At 51.4% G+C, this 15,983-nt stretch overlaps 1 protein-coding gene across 1 annotated transcript; it reads right to left on the bottom strand.

Annotated features, from left to right (window-relative positions):
- Positions 1 to 14,757: 14,757 nt before the first annotated feature.
- LOC148591568 (olfactory receptor 14A16-like) lies at positions 14,758 to 15,678 on the bottom strand. The gene has a single exon (XM_088537300.1). It carries the CDS (start codon positions 15,676 to 15,678, stop codon positions 14,758 to 14,760), a length of 921 nt encoding a protein of 306 aa, XP_088393426.1.
- Between the last annotated feature and the right edge of the window lie 305 nt (positions 15,679 to 15,983).

Raw genomic sequence — 15,983 nt, 5'->3', positions numbered from 1 at the left:
TGCCCACGTCTGACAGAGCTCCGTGAACTGGGAGAAATTGAGTCCCTTGAGTTACACTGCTTGTACCTCTGGCCCTTGGCAAGCGACCTTCACACATCAGACACTCTCTGAGCACCGCCTGATAAATGCAAAAAGGGACTCATATTGGAAAGCTGCATTTATGGCACTGCATCTCGCACTGCTTTCATGCCTCCTGATGGTTAGCTTGCTTCCCTTTACCCCTTCTCTGTTTGTCACACTGCACCATTGCATGTGTCACGATCACATCTCAAAGTGCACAAGTGGCAGTTTCTCCTCTGGTGTTATTCCTGTGTTTCCCACCTCAGACAACTTCACCTGCCACCTGCATGGTCAAAGTGACAACTGGGAATAGAAGAAGCTGAGCGCAAGGAAGGACCTTGCTCTGCCTTGCTTGGTCTTGTTACAGGCATTGCCTGGTTCAGGCTGGGCTGCTTTTTCTGGGAGAGCAGCAAGAGAAGAGGCATCTTTCCCTTCTTTTAAAAGTCATCAGACAATAATTTGCATCCTGCTTGTAACACACACTTGCTACGCAGGGCCATAAGGGCCAGGGGCTTGGGGCATGCAAAGGAGCACGATGAGAAAGAAGAGCACCGGCACAGCTCTGGGGCAGATGGAGCGATGGAAAGAACCAGACCCCACTGGAAAGAATGGTCTTATTTCACTATTAATATTAAGGCAGTACAGAATGATACATTTAACAAAATAAGGTTATTACACACTGGTTTTAGCAACAGACAAAATAAGCAAGGTAATGCACCTAACCATTAGTATATTAGAATAGTGATTAAAAGATACATCACCAATTGCTTAAATATTTTACTGTCATACAGATCCGCAGTCACTGGGGAGTCCCTGTTGCGGCGAGGATTTGGAGAACCTTCCCAGCAACTGGGAGGTCTTACGTGGTGCATCCACCCGTGAGGTCTCCAAAATCTCAGCAAGAGTGTCCATCTTTTATAGAACCAAATCAGCAAATCATGATAACTTGCATTTCGTTTGTGAGCGGTAACATCTGATGTGGCATACTTTCCCTATCATGTGGGATGGGGATCTGGTCAGAGCCCAGGCCTCAGATGTGAGAGTTCGCTTCAAGGTCAAAAACAGTTGAATGAGAGCTTAAAAACGTTACAGTTTAATAATCCTCCGTGCAAGCTGGCATGAGCAATTCTACAGGTGAGTGTTGTGCACTGCAAAGGCAGTGCCATATTCATCTCTACGTCAACCCCGACTCGGGCCTGTCGTTCAGTTCCTCACGTTCCACTCTGTCGTGACACACAAGGTTATATTCGTCCCCACATTGTGAGGCTGCCAAGAAATTTCCTTGGTAGTGGGAGGCAGCATGAAAAGAGGAAACAGGACCAAAATACAGCTTGGGAAGCTCAGATTGGGCAATAGGATGAAGAAATATCACTTGAAGGGTAGAGCAGTGGTGCTACAGGGCACCCAGAGCGAGTCTGTCACCACCCATGGCTTTGTGTTTCAAGAAACAGACACTGAGGATGGAAAAGCTCTCAATGAAGGGAAGGAGAACCTCTTGTGAGAACTTGCTGGGGAAGCAGATTGGGTGTCCATAGTCTGCAGGGACGCAGGAGCAGGTCTAGGATGACCTGTGGTAGAGATGGCCAAGGGCACTGCCAAGGTCCCAACAGAATGGAGGTCTTTATCCTTTTGACTATGGCTGTTGTGTCTGTCACCGAGGCCTATCAGGAATCATCAGGACTTCTTTGTCCCCTTTATCCTTCTGGGGACCTTGGGAGGTGTCATGAGTTTGTCCTGCACTCAGCATTGCACACCCTCACCCAAACACTGATACAGGGAGGATGTGGGCAACACATGGAGGAAAGGATCTCCCTTCCCAGGGTTTCTCTGCCTGTGCTTGGCCAATGTGTTGACAAAACACATCAAGGGTGTATTCGACATCAGAGCCACCTGAGTATTTTCTCTACCTAACTATTACCAATGATTACATTTTTTAGCTTTAACCAGCCCCTGGTGAGTTATTGTAGTTAATGGCCTCAGTGGGATCCATTAATGCTCTACAAAACTTTAGGGTTTCCTTCTGATTTTGACTTCTTCACAGATTTCTTCAGTCTCCTTTCAATAGCTGCAATTCATGGACTCAGCTCCAAGTACTGCATGGAGCTGATTAAAAAGCAAAAAGCCCTGATACACCAGAACTCTCCCTGCTATTTCCTTCAAGTGTCCATGGCTAATTGGAGAGTTTTGGGGATGGTAGCTGAAAGCTGAAGACAACAATCATATACAAGTATTTCATCTTTTTAAAGTTTTCTATTATTATTCTAAAGAATAGGTGACAGCACACCATCCAATTCATAGCTATCCAGAGCAACTCCTAATGAAGGCAGCACATGTAGGAAAAGCAGCGTCCCAGAGATCAGGCACTATATGCACAATCTTCCTCCCCATCTCCCCAGCCCTACCATTTCCCTCATCAGCCTCTCAGGAATTTAAATCACTCCTGTTGAAAGCCAGCATTAGTCCACCTACGTCTGCACTCAATGTTATAGCTCACCTGCCCCAATTCTCACCTGCTTTACTTAGACAACTGGCTGCCAACAGGCACAGGGGGATCTTGTTTTAGTTACAAAGAAACAAACAAAAAAATAAAGCAGAGTATAGTTTCATGTCAAATAATGACACTCTTTGAATGTATGCTAACTCCATACAATCCGTACATACAGCAAGGACTTGGCTAATGGGGCAGACTGCAGAAAGACAGAGTAAGCTTTAACCTCCCTAAAGGGCAAACCAGCCACTGGGTCTCTGAGTGAACAGAGTATCGGGATGAGTCACAATGTGTCCAGAGAGTGCCCTGAAGGGGATGTTGGAAATTGTCACGTTAAACAGGACACGTGGGAATGGAAGACTTAAGTAGATGCACAGGAGAAAGGGGAGAGAATGGGACAAGACCCACAGCATGCAGAGCTGGGCTCACAGCATCACTGATGAGCTGCCACAGACTAAATAAGCAACCCAAAGAAATCCTTCCTTTGGCAGTGACTTGGAAAGCCACATCCCTGACAGGGTCTCAGGGAGGTGTGGGTTTTCTTCTTTAAGATGGTCCCCAGGACTATGCAGAGATGAGGAAGAGCTGGAAGGGAGGTTGCAGGGATGTTGCCCAACTTCATCAGCTGCAAAGCAGGGAGCTGGTCACTTAACAAACTCCTGATGGAGTCAAATGAGATGGGGACTGATGAGTGAGATAGGGACTGCTGGATCAAAACCCACAGCCTGGACCCCAGTTCTTGTTCCCAGTGATCCTGCTGCTCTCCACCAAGGCCCCCAGCATCGGGAGCTCCTTCCCGAGGGGGTCACATGGAAACTGTCACTGCAAAGACCCCCGTGGATCCCAGGCTGTGGCAGTAGCTGCACAGGGCTGGAGGCTGCCACAAGAGTCCTCCCTGAGGGTCCCATCTTGCTCAGGGGACAATGTGGCAGCCAGGACTCCTGGGGCTGGGGCTTCCCCGAGCCCCAAGGCTCCCATGGGGCAGCTCCAACCCTTGTGTGGGTGCTGGGGGCAGAAGGAGAGAATCCAGGGCAGGTTTCCCTGGCACTGGCTGCCCCTCTTCTCCCCCACGCCGGGGTGGGCAGTGCTGGCTGAGCCCAACACAGCAGCTCACACAGCCCCCCAGGCCCCCACACCAGCACCCCCAGCACCCGCAGCCCCGAGCTGGGCTCCCCTCCCTGCCCCGGCCCCGCACAGCCCCCAGCACAGCCAGGAGCCCCGCGGGGCCTCACAGCCAATGGCTGCGCTGGGCACGAGGAGGTCACTGCTGCCGCAGCCCCTGATAGGCCAGCTGCAGGGAGAGGGCGTGGCTGCTGCTTGGGAGGTCCCCGCTGCGGGCAGAGCTGATTGGGCAGCAGCAGGGCTGGCTCTGGCTGGTGACTGTGAGGTCACCGCTCCCGCAGCGCCTCATTGGGCAGCAGCCGGGCCCTGCGGGGCTCTGCGCTGCTGAGATCATCTCCGCGGAGCAGCTGCTGAGCCCGGGCTGGGCTCCTGGCGGGGAAGGGCTGGGGAGGCCATTGCTGCCCTGGAGGGCAGGGCCAGAGAGCTGGGCGGGACGGCGCTGTGACGTCATGTCTTTGTGAGTGCCTGATTGGCTGGCAGCAGGCAGGCAGGCGTGGGCGGTGGGTGGGGGGTCTCTGTGGTGAGAGGAGCTGAGAGGGCAGCAGTGGTTCCTGTGTGGGGAAGGGGGTTGAGGAAGCTGCTGTCTCTGAAGGCCACAGGCAGCAGCAGGGATGTGGTGGGTTTGCACCTGTGAGGTCACCTCCATGTGAGCAGCTGGGTTTGGGGTTTAGGCTTTAGGGTTGTGATCAGTGGTGCAGAGCCTAGTTGGAGACCTGCAACTCTTGGTATCAGGAGTCAGTCAAAACCTGTTCAGTTTATTAATCAGTGACCTGAAGGGACAGAGTGCACCCTCAGCAAGTTTTCTGAGGATAGAAAAGTGGGAGGAATGACTGATAGCCCAGAGGTCTGTGCAGGCTTTAGGAGGGACCTGGACAGCCTGGAGAGTTGGGGGTAGAGGAGCCTCATGAAGTTCAACATGGGCAAGTGCAGGGTCTTGCAGCTAGGGAGGAATAACCCCATGCACCAGGACAGGCTGGGGGTTGACCTGTTGGAGAGCAGCTCCAAAAAAAGGGACCTGGGAATCGTGGTTGACAACAAATTGAGCATGAGCCATCAGTGTTCCCTTGTGGCCACTGATACTGGTGGCTGAGGTCTGATGGTACTCAGAGTGCCCCCACAATATTGCAATGGCAGGAGATGTCTTTGGGTGGCCACTAGCTCCAGGCTGTGGTGTTTCACTGCAGGTGCAGGAATCGCCCTCCCCTGCCCCTTCCCTGGGCCTCCTGGGTCCCCACTGCCTCTCTGGCAATTGCAGAGCCCTCCTTTCCCCATGTGCACCTGGGTTTAGTGCTCTACCTTCTGCTCCCTGCACTGTGAGTCATCCCTGTTTCGTTAAAGCTGCACTCAGTGCCCACTCCCAGGCAAACACTGTGCCTGGAGATCCCCTGGGGGTTCTCTCATCAGCACAGTCACGTGTGGGGCAGCCTGGCACAGGCAATGCAGAGACCATTGCCTGTCTGCAGTGGTCACTGAGAGATGAACCCTAGATTGAGGCTAACAGATCACCCTGTAATGCTGAGGTCATCCCCTGGATCTCATGGAGTTCACAAGCAGAAGAGCAGGCCCATTTGTGATTGCACACCCTTGGGCATATTTTTTGATTCCAGTTTCTAAAGAGAGGCCAGACTCAGGATCATCATAGGGAAGATCCCCTTTTATTATGGAAATGTATTCTGGAGTCCAGCTGTGACTTAAGGGAGCCCAAGGACTGGTCCTGCCTGTTCTCCCCAGGTATGAGGAAAAGCAAGCCTGTCTACCAGGTTATGAGAGTTCCTGGGCCGTATCTGCAGAATAAAGCATGGAAGGACAGCACAGAAATGAGGAGGTCAGCTCTAAATAGAGAAAGTCCTGCTTCCCTCCTGGAATGTGTCTTCAGGAAAGATGAACTGCCATGGGAAGGCTGCCTCTAGACTTTCCTTCAATTCACTCTTGTTTAGTGTTTGTGTGTTGGAGCTTTGCATGGAATCATGGAAAGCTGTGGTGACACTTGGTTGCCATTTCTCTCATATTAGCGAAATTTGAGATCACACTCTAGCCATAGGCACAAAAGCTGAGATCTCCTAAACAACACTGGACCCCTGGTCTCAGCCCACCTGCCCTTGTCCCGCCGTGACTCTGTACCCCAGAGGTCCCTTGGTGTCAGTGCTGGAAAAGACGCTGCAGAGGGAAACTCTCCTCCCTGCACTGGGCACATCCAAGGGAGCTCAAAGAAGCGGCTCAGAGAATCCCCCCTCTCTGCTAGTGAAGGGGAAAGCCTGGCTTCCTGCTTTATCATGGTCTATGTTTAAGTGTTTAAATGAGAGATTCCTGTGCAGACGTGACAAAAACTAGGTATCTTTATTTTATTATTCAGTATTTTAAGATGGATGTAAAAGAAGTAAAAAAGAAAGAAATGGATAAAATACAGCTTTGATGGCAGTTATCCAGATGAGTCAAGGAAACAGTTTTTACCACTGACCTGTTACCCACTGAATGAGTTTCTTCAGTGCCTCCTTGAGCTCCTTGTTCCTCATGCTGTAGATGAGGGGTAGATGAGGGGATTCAGGGCTGGAGGCACCACAGAGTACAGAATGGACACAACCATATCTAGAAGTGGGGAGGAGATGGAGGGGGGCTTCAGGTGGGCAAACAATACAGTAATGACAAACAGGGAGACCACAGCCAGGTGTGGGAGGCACATGGAAAAGGCTTTGTGCCGGCCCTGCTCAGAGGGGATCCTCAGCACAGCTCTGAAGATCTGCACGTAGGACGCCACAATGAAAATGAAACACCCAAAGAATAAACAGGCACTAACCCCAAGAAGCCCAACTTCCCTGAGGTAGGAATCTGAGCAGGAGAGCTTGAGGATCTGGGGCATCTCACAGAAGAACTGCTCCACCACATTGCCTTGGCAGAGGGGTAGGGAAAATGTGTTCCCAGTGTGCAGGAGAGCATAGAGAAAGCCACTGGCCCACACAGCTGCTGTCATTTTGAGACAAGCTCTGCTGCCCAGGAGGGTCCTGTAGTGCAGGGGTCTGCAGATGGCAACGTAGCGGTCATAGGCCATGACTGTGAGGATAGAAAACTCTCCTCCAAACAAGAAGAACAAGAAAAATACCTGGGCAGCACATTCTGAATAGGAAATGGCCCTGGTGTCCATCAGGGAATTGGCCATGGCTTTGGGAACAGTTGTGGAGATGGAGCCGAGGTCAAGGAAGGAGAGGTTGAGGAGGAAGAAGTACATGGGGGTGTGGAGGTGGTGATCAGAGCCTATGGCTGTGATGATGAGGCCGTTGGCCAGGAGGGCAGCCAGGTAGATGGCCAGGAAGAGCGAGAAGTGCAAGAGCTGCAGCTCCTGCATATCTGCGAATGGCAGGAGGAGGAACTCGTTGAGGGAGCTGCTGTTGGACATTTCACTCTCTCCAAGCTTTCTGGATTGTTCAGAAAAGAAAAGATATTAAGCAGTTATCCCAGATTTTTAAAGTTAAATATCTCCTAACTTGTTCCAGTTCTAATACACTGCCCATATTGCCTCTCTTCATGGAGATTTTTGTGCAGCTCCCTTCCTTGAACCTCAGTGTGGGGTGGCTGAATGTGCTGTGAGGAGCAAGGGCAACTCCCCATGGGCTCCAGAGAACTCTGTCCAGCCCTGCAGTAGAGGGAGGGAAGGAGACAAGAGGGATGATGAGCTCTGAGATTCACAATTTCTCAGATTTTAAAAGGGCTTTTCAGTATCTACAGCACACTTTCTAATGAACGTGTATTGAGAGCACAATTTGGGGATTTTTGACATTTATTTTTGACATGTATTTTCTTTGGGATGCCCCTCTCACCTCTGCAGAGTGTTCCTCAGAGGCAGAAATTTTCCGCGTTTCTATTGGGAATCGTGAGAAAATGGACTTATAGTCATGTTATGCAGAGTGAGGAGAGCTCTGCCTATTAGCCTTGATTGCAGCTGTTGTGTGCCCAAACCTCATTGAGGTGCATGATGATCACCCTAATCAATTGCCCTAGAAAGAACCCAGCCCCTCCTAAGAGCAGACAAGTCCAGTTTCAAAACCTCCGATCTCCAACTTCTCTCCCTTTCTCAGGGCACCTGAGGGAGGTCTCCAAGCTTCACTTCTAGCCAAGAACATGCAGGGCTCTTTTCAGCTGCCCATATGCGCTTTCCAAACCGTTTTTTCATACTCTCAGTCTCTGTAACAGATTCTTCAGAGGTCTCCTGGACATCACAGAGATGGCAGGAGGCAGCAATGTCCCTCCTGAGGGCACCTCCAAGTCTGTTAAGACATTACAGGCAAAAGGGTCAAATGAAGTTGCATTGAAGATGGCCTCCGCTTAAGGGAGAGTTAACTCAGTTCCTAAACCCCTGGGCTACATTTCCTGGAGTTGCACAGGTTAGTGGGGACTGGAGACGCGTCACTCCCATGCGTATTCCTCTCTTCCACAGCTTGCAGGGTAGGTGTCTGACCTGCATCTGAAAACTCTGCAACCCCAGGGAGCCCAAGAGAAGAACAGGAGGGGAAACAAGGAGCAATCCTGCGATCCTTCTGCCAAGGGGAGAAAGGAAAGACAGGCAGAGGGGCACTCAGGAACACCCTTACCTCACCTATGTGGGCATGCTACCTCACAGATGGTGACACTGCAGGCCATGCATCTGAAGCCCCTATATTGGGCAGCAGGAAATGTGCCCATAGCAGGAGGGATGCCCCTGTCCTTTGCCAGGGATCTGGCTGTGGTGGAGTGGGCTGATACCCTGGACCCCAAGGCTGTCAGGGCAGAGAGGCTGCTGGGTGGCAGAGGAGACGTGGCAGGGCTTGCTCAGAGGAAGGTGTCTGCATTGGAAGGACTGAGCAGGACTTCCCCAAATCCATCCTCCCATCATGGAGGGCACTTCCCTCTCCTTACCTGACCATCTCTGCTGCCCACAGCAGTCCCTGATGGCACCTTACTCTGTCCCAACAATTTTTGTCAGTCTGTGCTCACAGAGACATCACTTTTGTGTGCTCAGTTCTGCCCTACACAAGCCTCTGGGGACAGGGCACTGTCCAGGGGCATCGCTGCGCAGGCACTTTATGGAGCAAGTAAAATAAATTGCACAAAGGTGATGCTGATGCTGTCTGCAGACTAAGGTGGGTGGAAGAGGCTCTATAAAGTTTCTCACAGACCTATTGATCTCTGAGAGGGAAGGCTTGAGTCCACTACCTTGGCAAAACAGAATACACTTTTCTCCCTGCAGGAGTTAGGGAGATAACTGAAAGTGCAGACAGGTAGAGGAAAGTTCCTGCCCTTGGAAGTAGCCCTTCTCTTGATGTTCCTCTTAAAAAGACTCTTGGGACATGTCCTGCACATGAACAAGGTGAGCAGACTTGACCGAGGCAGCACAGTGTCAACAGGGAGATGATCCTGGCTGATTGGGAGCCAGCCCTGCCAGAGCTTCTCTGTGCAGCACTGACCCTTGCAGGCAGCAGAGTCACTGCCCACGGTGCTCCCTCGGGTGCAGGGATGCTGCTCTGATTCAGAAACCTGGAGAGACCTATGTGCACACCCAGCACTTGACACCCCTGCAGCGATACCTGGAAGAAAGGAGCAGCATGCCCTGCCCTGTGAAGGTGCATCAGGGAATCCCTGAGCTGAATCAGCTCCTTCTCCTGCCATGGCCTGGATACTCCAGGAGAGACAAGTCCTATCAGTCATGGGGTGGGATGGGTTCAGAAGATCCCTCCAGAAACCTCAGCAGCATTGCCCTGCAGCCAGAGACTTACCACACAAGGGCTTGTGAAGATTTCTTCCTTCAGTGAGCTCTGCTCTGTCCTCCCGCTCCACACTGCCGTTCCCCTCTCGCTGCCTTCTCTCCTCCCCTGTCCGCAGCAGCAGGCAGTGCCCGCAGCCCTGCTGCTCTTGGCACAGGAGCTGCTCCTGCACTCAGCTGTCTCTGGGCAGTGCTGCCAGGCTGCCATGAGCTGCCTCCGTCCCAGGAGCCTGGCCCCGCTCAGGAGCAGAGGCCCAGCTGAACTCACCAATTTCTCTGTCCCTTGTGTTCCCTCCTCCTGGGCAATTTTTGTTAAATAAACTAAAATAATCACTTGTTGTCTTTTCCTAATGAGTAGAGAAAGAAGGATTCCCAACTTGCCATCTGTTTCATCAAGAGGATGACTATCTATGCAAGTTAGAAAGGTCCCACTCTGGAAGTACCTAGTTAGGAAGACCCTGTAGGCAGGACACTGAGACAGGGGCAAGAAGGCGGCTCATTGATTCAGATGAGTCAATCAGGGCATCCCATGCTGGTTCTGAAGCCCTTGGTCTGGGATGGGATTAACATTCCTCCCCTGAACTCCACAAACACGCAGAAGGTGGGATTCTGCTTCCCCACGCTGAAGTGTGCACAGCACTGACATCTGCATGGGACCTCCTTCACTAAGTTCCCCTTGAAATCACTGGTGATGGAGGGTGGGAGTCAGATGATGACATACAAACAGCTGGGGACAGTTGAAGAGGCAGAGGAGGTACCAAAAATGTGCCCATGTCTGTTTGCTCTCCTGGAGCAAATCTAAGATCCACATTCTCATGGAACTTCGGGACAAGACTAGGTTGGAAATACCTTTTGCCATCCCAAATGACTCCAGATGCCTTCCACTACTATGTGAGGACCATGCAATATAAAGCAGAGATCCAGGCAGATCATCACAGTGCAAAAAGTTAGTATAATTCAGTGCAGACATATCATTCAGTGACACAGGAACAGGCAGGCTGGGCCAAGACAGATGCCTGTGTTGTCCAGCATAACCAAACGTCTCCTCCAGCAGACACAGCACGGGATCTATGGGAAGCCATGTCCCTTTGGAGCTGGAGCTGGAAAAGTGCCCCAGGGCATCTCAGGTTCCCTAGCAGAGCCCAAACAACTGGATCCCACCACTGCCTTTGGGCCAAGTCCATCCCTACTGCAGCCGAGCAGGCTCCATAAATGGGAGAGGCACGTCACACCAAGGTGTCTGCTGTGGTCTCTGCTCTCTTAAAAGCTTCTCGCTTTGCTACTACAGAACCTCTTTTCACCCGGGATGATATGATGGGGCTAATGATGACCCCAGGATGGCTGGATCACAGCTGGCTCAAGCCCAAGAACACCTTCAGTGATGCCTTGTGCTGTCTGGAGATTGGCTCACCTCTATCACAAGCTACAAAGTGCTACAAATCAGCTCAGACAACAAAGCCCTCTCCTGCCATTCCTGCACAGCCATACTTTGTTTCTCCCTGGTCTTGGGCATTGCAGGCTTTGCTCTCTTAGTGGGAACCTCCTCTCACCACTTACATTGCCACCTGCTCTCCATGTCAGCATGGCTCTGAAATAACTGAGATGCATTAGGACCACTCACACAACTGGAGGTCTGTGCTGCTGGGGTAAAAGCTCTTCAGGGGAGACTGCCAGGAAGGAGGAGGAGGCTGTTTTATGTGGAGGGGCAGCTCAGATGTATGCAGAGCTTCCATGAGATGGGCAATGCTTTGGGCAGGTGCTTGTGGGTGAGCATCAGATTAAGGGTGACATCATGATGGGAGCTACAGACCATGCAGTCAGGGTGAGCAGGTGGATGACAGCTCCTTTTAATCAACGTGAGAAAGTCTGTTGATCAAAGGCCCTGGCTCTTATTTGGGAGTGGGGGAGTGGGGAGGGAAAAAGATCAGGGAAAGCATCAGGGATGGAATAGTCAGTGTCATCTTTTCCTTCAGTGATTGTAAGAAGAGCAGATTTCCAGGTCCAGTAGAGGAAGGACAGGAGTGGAGCAGAGACCCTGGACTTCAGAGGAAGAGGTCTGACCTGTTCAGCGGACTCCTCAGGGGACAGGTGGGAGATTCCATAGAAGGCCGCTCTGAAGGGCCCAAGAGTTCAGGAAGGCCAACAGGTCTTTAAGAACAACACCAGCCAAGCACAAAGATGGTCTGCACCAATACTCAGGAAAACTCGTTCAACTTTCTGGAGATTGGGATGTACTCAAGAGTGCTGCAGTAGCTGGTGGATGTTATTGCTAAGTCACTCTGCCTCATTTCAGAATGCTCACGGAGAGGTGCCTGGGGTGTGTTAGGAAGTGTTGGCAGCAGATGGAGGGAGGCGACTTTGGCCCTCTACTTAGCCCTGCTGAGGTCACATGAGGAGTCCTATTTCCAGTTCTGGGCTCTCCACTACAAAATGAACATGGAACTACTGGAGAGAGTCCAGTGTGGGACTACAAAAATGATCAAGGGACTGGAGGATCTCTCCTGTGAGGAGACGCTGAGAGAGCTCGGGGCAGCAGCTCTCTGGAAGAGACCTGAGCATCCTGGGGGACAGAGGGAAAACACGAGACAGCAGCATTCCCTGGCAGCAAAGGAGGCCGTAAGAATCATGGTGCTATGAGCAGCAGCACAGCCAGGAGGTCAAGGGAAATGGTGAATGCCTTTAATCACTGTTCATTAGACCACATGGAGAACACTGCATCCAAGTGTGGTTTCCTGGAACAAGAAAGATGTTGATAACTGGGAGCAAATTAGGCCAAGGACCCTCACTAGAGTTGGGGAGCTGGAGCACTTACCCTGTGATGAAACACTGGAATTGCTTGTCCAGAGAGATTGTGTAGTCTCCTCCCTTAGAGGTTTCCAAGACCAGAGTGCATGAAAACAGAGCAAGCTGGTGTGACACCACGGCTGACCAGGCTGTGAGCAAGGAGATTGGGCTAGAGATCTCCTGAGGCCTCTTCCACCCTCTGTGCAAGGAGTCCATGAATCTTCCTGGAACTGGCTGGATGGCAGAACTCTGAAGGTTGTGATAAATGGAGCTGAGTCTAAGTGGAGGCCTGTCGCTAGCAGTGTCCCCCAGGGGTCAGTCCTGCTTCCAGCGCTGTTCAACTTTATTCATCTATGATTTGGATGAGGGGACAGAGTGCACTCTCAGCAAGTTTGTGGACAATGCCAAACTGGGTGGAGGGGCCAACACTCCAGAGGGCTGTGCTGCCATTCAGAGGATGGAGATGGAACAGGATGGAGAGATGGGCAGAGAGGAACCTTATGGGATTCAACAAGGACAAGTTAAGGGTCCTGTACCTGGACAGGAATAGCTCTGTACAGATAAGGGGCTGAACTGCTGGAAAGCAGCTCCACAGAGAGGGATTTGGCAGACCAGGTTGACAACAAGTTAACCAGTTGCCAAAAATGTGCCTTTGTGGCCAAGAAGGCCAATGGAATCCTGGCTGCATCAGGAGGAGCGTTGCCAGCAGGTTGAGGGAGGAGATCCTGCCCCTCTCCTCACCTCTGGTGAGGCCACACCTGGAGTACTGTGTGCAGTTCTGGGCTCCCCAGTTCAAGAGGGATGTGGCACTTCTAGAAAGGGTCAAGTGTAGAGCAACAAAGACGATTAAGAGACTGGAGCATGTCTTGCATGAGAAAACACTAAGCGAGCTGGACCTGTTTAGTCTGAAGAAGAGAAAATTGAGAAGGGATCTTATCAACATGTATAAATATCTGAGGGGAGAATGTAAAAAGGATGGGGCCAAACTCTTTTGGGTGGTGGCCAATGACAGGACAAGGGGTAATGGATATAAACTAAAACACAGGAAGTTCCACTGCCATGTGAGAAAGAACTTCTTTACTGTGAGGGTGACAGAGCCCTGGAACAGGGTGCCCAGAGAGGTTGTGGAGTGTCCTCCTCTGGAGATACTTAAAACCCACCTGGATACGACCCTGTGCAATGTGTTCTAGGTGTCCCTCCTTGTGCAGGAGTGTTGAACTAGATGATCTCCCTAAGTCTCTTCCAACCTCAACCATTCTGTGATTCTGTGATATGTACACCTGGATTTAGTGCTCTACCTTCTTCTTGCCCCACTGTCGATCGTCCCGCATTTTGTGAAGCTTCACTCATTTCCTGTCGCCAGGCACATGCTCTCCCTCGAAATCCCCTGACCTCTCCTGGGAGCCCCTCCAGAAGCATCTATCATCCACATGGTCTCCTCTGGGAAAGTCCTAGGTAGACACTTCAGAGACCGTTCCCTATCTCCACTGGTCACTGAGAGATGAACCATGAATCCAGTCTAATCCCTATTCATCTGGGGACTCTGAGCTCATCGCTGGAAGCCATGGATCTTACAACCAGAAGATAGGCCCTTTTGCAGTTACACCCCACCTTGGACATATTGCAGCCATCCTGTGAATAAATACCTGGTTTCAGACATATCACAGAGGAGATGCCCTTTAATTACAGGAAATGTTAGTCTGGAGTCCAGGACTGACAGAAGGGTGCCCAGTGCCTGGTCCTGCCTGTGCTTCCAGGACACGTTCACATGGAAACACAACCCTGTCATCACCAGGTTATGAGAACTCCTGGGCAATATCCACACAACAGAGCACAGAAGCACAGCATGGAAATAAGAGAAGAACTCTAAAAAGAGAAAGTCCTGCTCTGCTGGGATGTATCTCCAGAAAGCTGCAGTCCCCATTAAAAGGCTGCGGAAAAAGTGAGGAAATGCCTGCTGCGGGAGTGTGGGGGTGACATTGTCAAGCAGAGGGTCTGTCCCCACAAGCTACTGCCCGAGTCTCCTCCCCTCCACTGTCCCTCCACTTGTAATGTTACAGCACTGGAGACAGAAGGGAAGAGCCCACAGTGACATCTGGCTGCCACCATGACAGGAGAGAGGTTTGAGATGATACCCTGATGGTGCCTGGGGCAGCTGAGCTCTCCTAATGGACATGGGGCCCATGGTCTCACCCCGTCTGTACTCGTCTGAGCCTAACCCTGTCCCCCTGAGCTCCCTTGGGGCCAGTTCTGGAAGAGACACTGCACAAGGAAACTCTCCTCATTGCATGAGGGGCGTGTGAGGGAGCTCGAGCAGTGGGCTCTGAGGTCCCCCCTCTCTGCGGGAGAAGGGGGAAGAAGCCTGGCTTCCTGCTTCAACACAGGATGTGGGTCCAGTTAAAATGAGAGGTTCCCAAGGAGACATGCAATGAAGTGGATGTACTTATTTACTTCCTTATTATATTTGTCTGAGATGGATGTACAAGAGAAAACTAAGAAGCAAATAACACACATCCTTGATGAGGGATATTCTGATTAGTGAATGAATGTGGGGCAGTTATTGGCAATGACCTCATATCCATTGAACCATCTTTTCCAGTGTGTCCCTGAGCTCCTTGTTTCTCATGCTGTAGATTAGAGGGTTCACTGTTGGAGGCACCACGGAGTACAGAATGGACAGCACAAGATCCAGAGCTGGGGAGGAGACAGACGAGGGCTTCAGGTAGGCAAGTATGTCAGTGCTGACAAAGAGAGAGACCACGGCCAGGTGCGGGAGGCACATGGAAAAGGCTTTGTGCCGGCCCTGCTCTGAGGGGATCCTCAGCACAGCTCTGAAGATCTGCACATAGGACACCACAATGAAAATGAAACACCCAAACACTAAACAGGCACTAACAACAAGAAACCAAACTTCCCTGAGGTAGGAATTTGAGCAGGAGAGCTTGAGGATCTTTGGGATCTCACAGAAGAACTGCTCCACCACATTGCCTTGGCAAAGAGGGATTGAAAATGTGTTCCCAGTGTGCAGGAGAGCATTGAGAAAGCCGCTGGCCCAGGCAGCTGCTGCCATTTTGACACAAGCTCTGCTGCCCAGCAGGGTGCCGTAGTGCAGGGGTCTGCAGATGGCAACGTAGCGGTCATAGGCCATGACTGTGAGGAGACAATACTCTGCTGACATGAAAAAGACAAACAGAAATATCTGGGCAGCGCATCCCAAGTATGAGATGACCCTGGTATCCCATAGGGAATTGTGCATGGATTTGAGGAGAGTGGTGGAGATGAAGCCAAGGTCGAGGAGGGAAAGGTTGAGGAGGAAGAAGTACATGGGGGTGTGGAGGTGGTGGTCGCAGGCTACGGCTGTGATGATGAGGCCATTGGCCAGGAGGGCAGCCAGGTAGATGGCCAGGAAGAGCGAGAAGTGCAAGAGCTGCAGCTCCCGCGTGTCTGACAATCCCAGGAGGAGGAAATCATTGAGGGAGCTTCTGTTGGACATTTTATCTTGATTCAGCACACTCTCCAATGCGGAAAAAGCACCAACAAGTTAGAACAAGCTTCTCTGAATAAAATCCATTCCACTCCTCATGGTACCCCCACATTGGATCTTTCCTTTACCTTGTTCCGATCCCTTTCTTCACCTCTGGTTTGTGCTGGGTGAGTGTGCTCTGCCTCTGTGCCTGGGCTCCAGGGCAGTCAGTCCTGTTCTACGAAGGGGTGTAAATGGAGGTGTCAAATTGACTCATGCATTTGCGGGGGAAACTTGGGGATGGGTACTGTGATCTCAGTGAAGGGGATTTGGTG

The sequence above is a fragment of the Tinamus guttatus genome, unplaced genomic scaffold (genome assembly GCF_059628265.1).
Source record: "Tinamus guttatus ecotype Peru unplaced genomic scaffold, ASM5962826v1 Tinamus_guttatus_pri_ptg000743l, whole genome shotgun sequence".
NCBI classification, from domain to species: Eukaryota; Metazoa; Chordata; class Aves; order Tinamiformes; family Tinamidae; genus Tinamus; species Tinamus guttatus.
Note: the sequence above shows the minus strand (reverse complement) of the source record. Positions and strands in the feature narration are given on the sequence as shown.

Bases quoted from the DNA above. Each gene is read 5' to 3' on its own strand.
- LOC148591568 (XM_088537300.1), bottom strand. From the start codon at position 15,678: ATGTCCAACAGAAGCTCCCTCAATGATTTCCTCCTCCTGGGATTGTCA.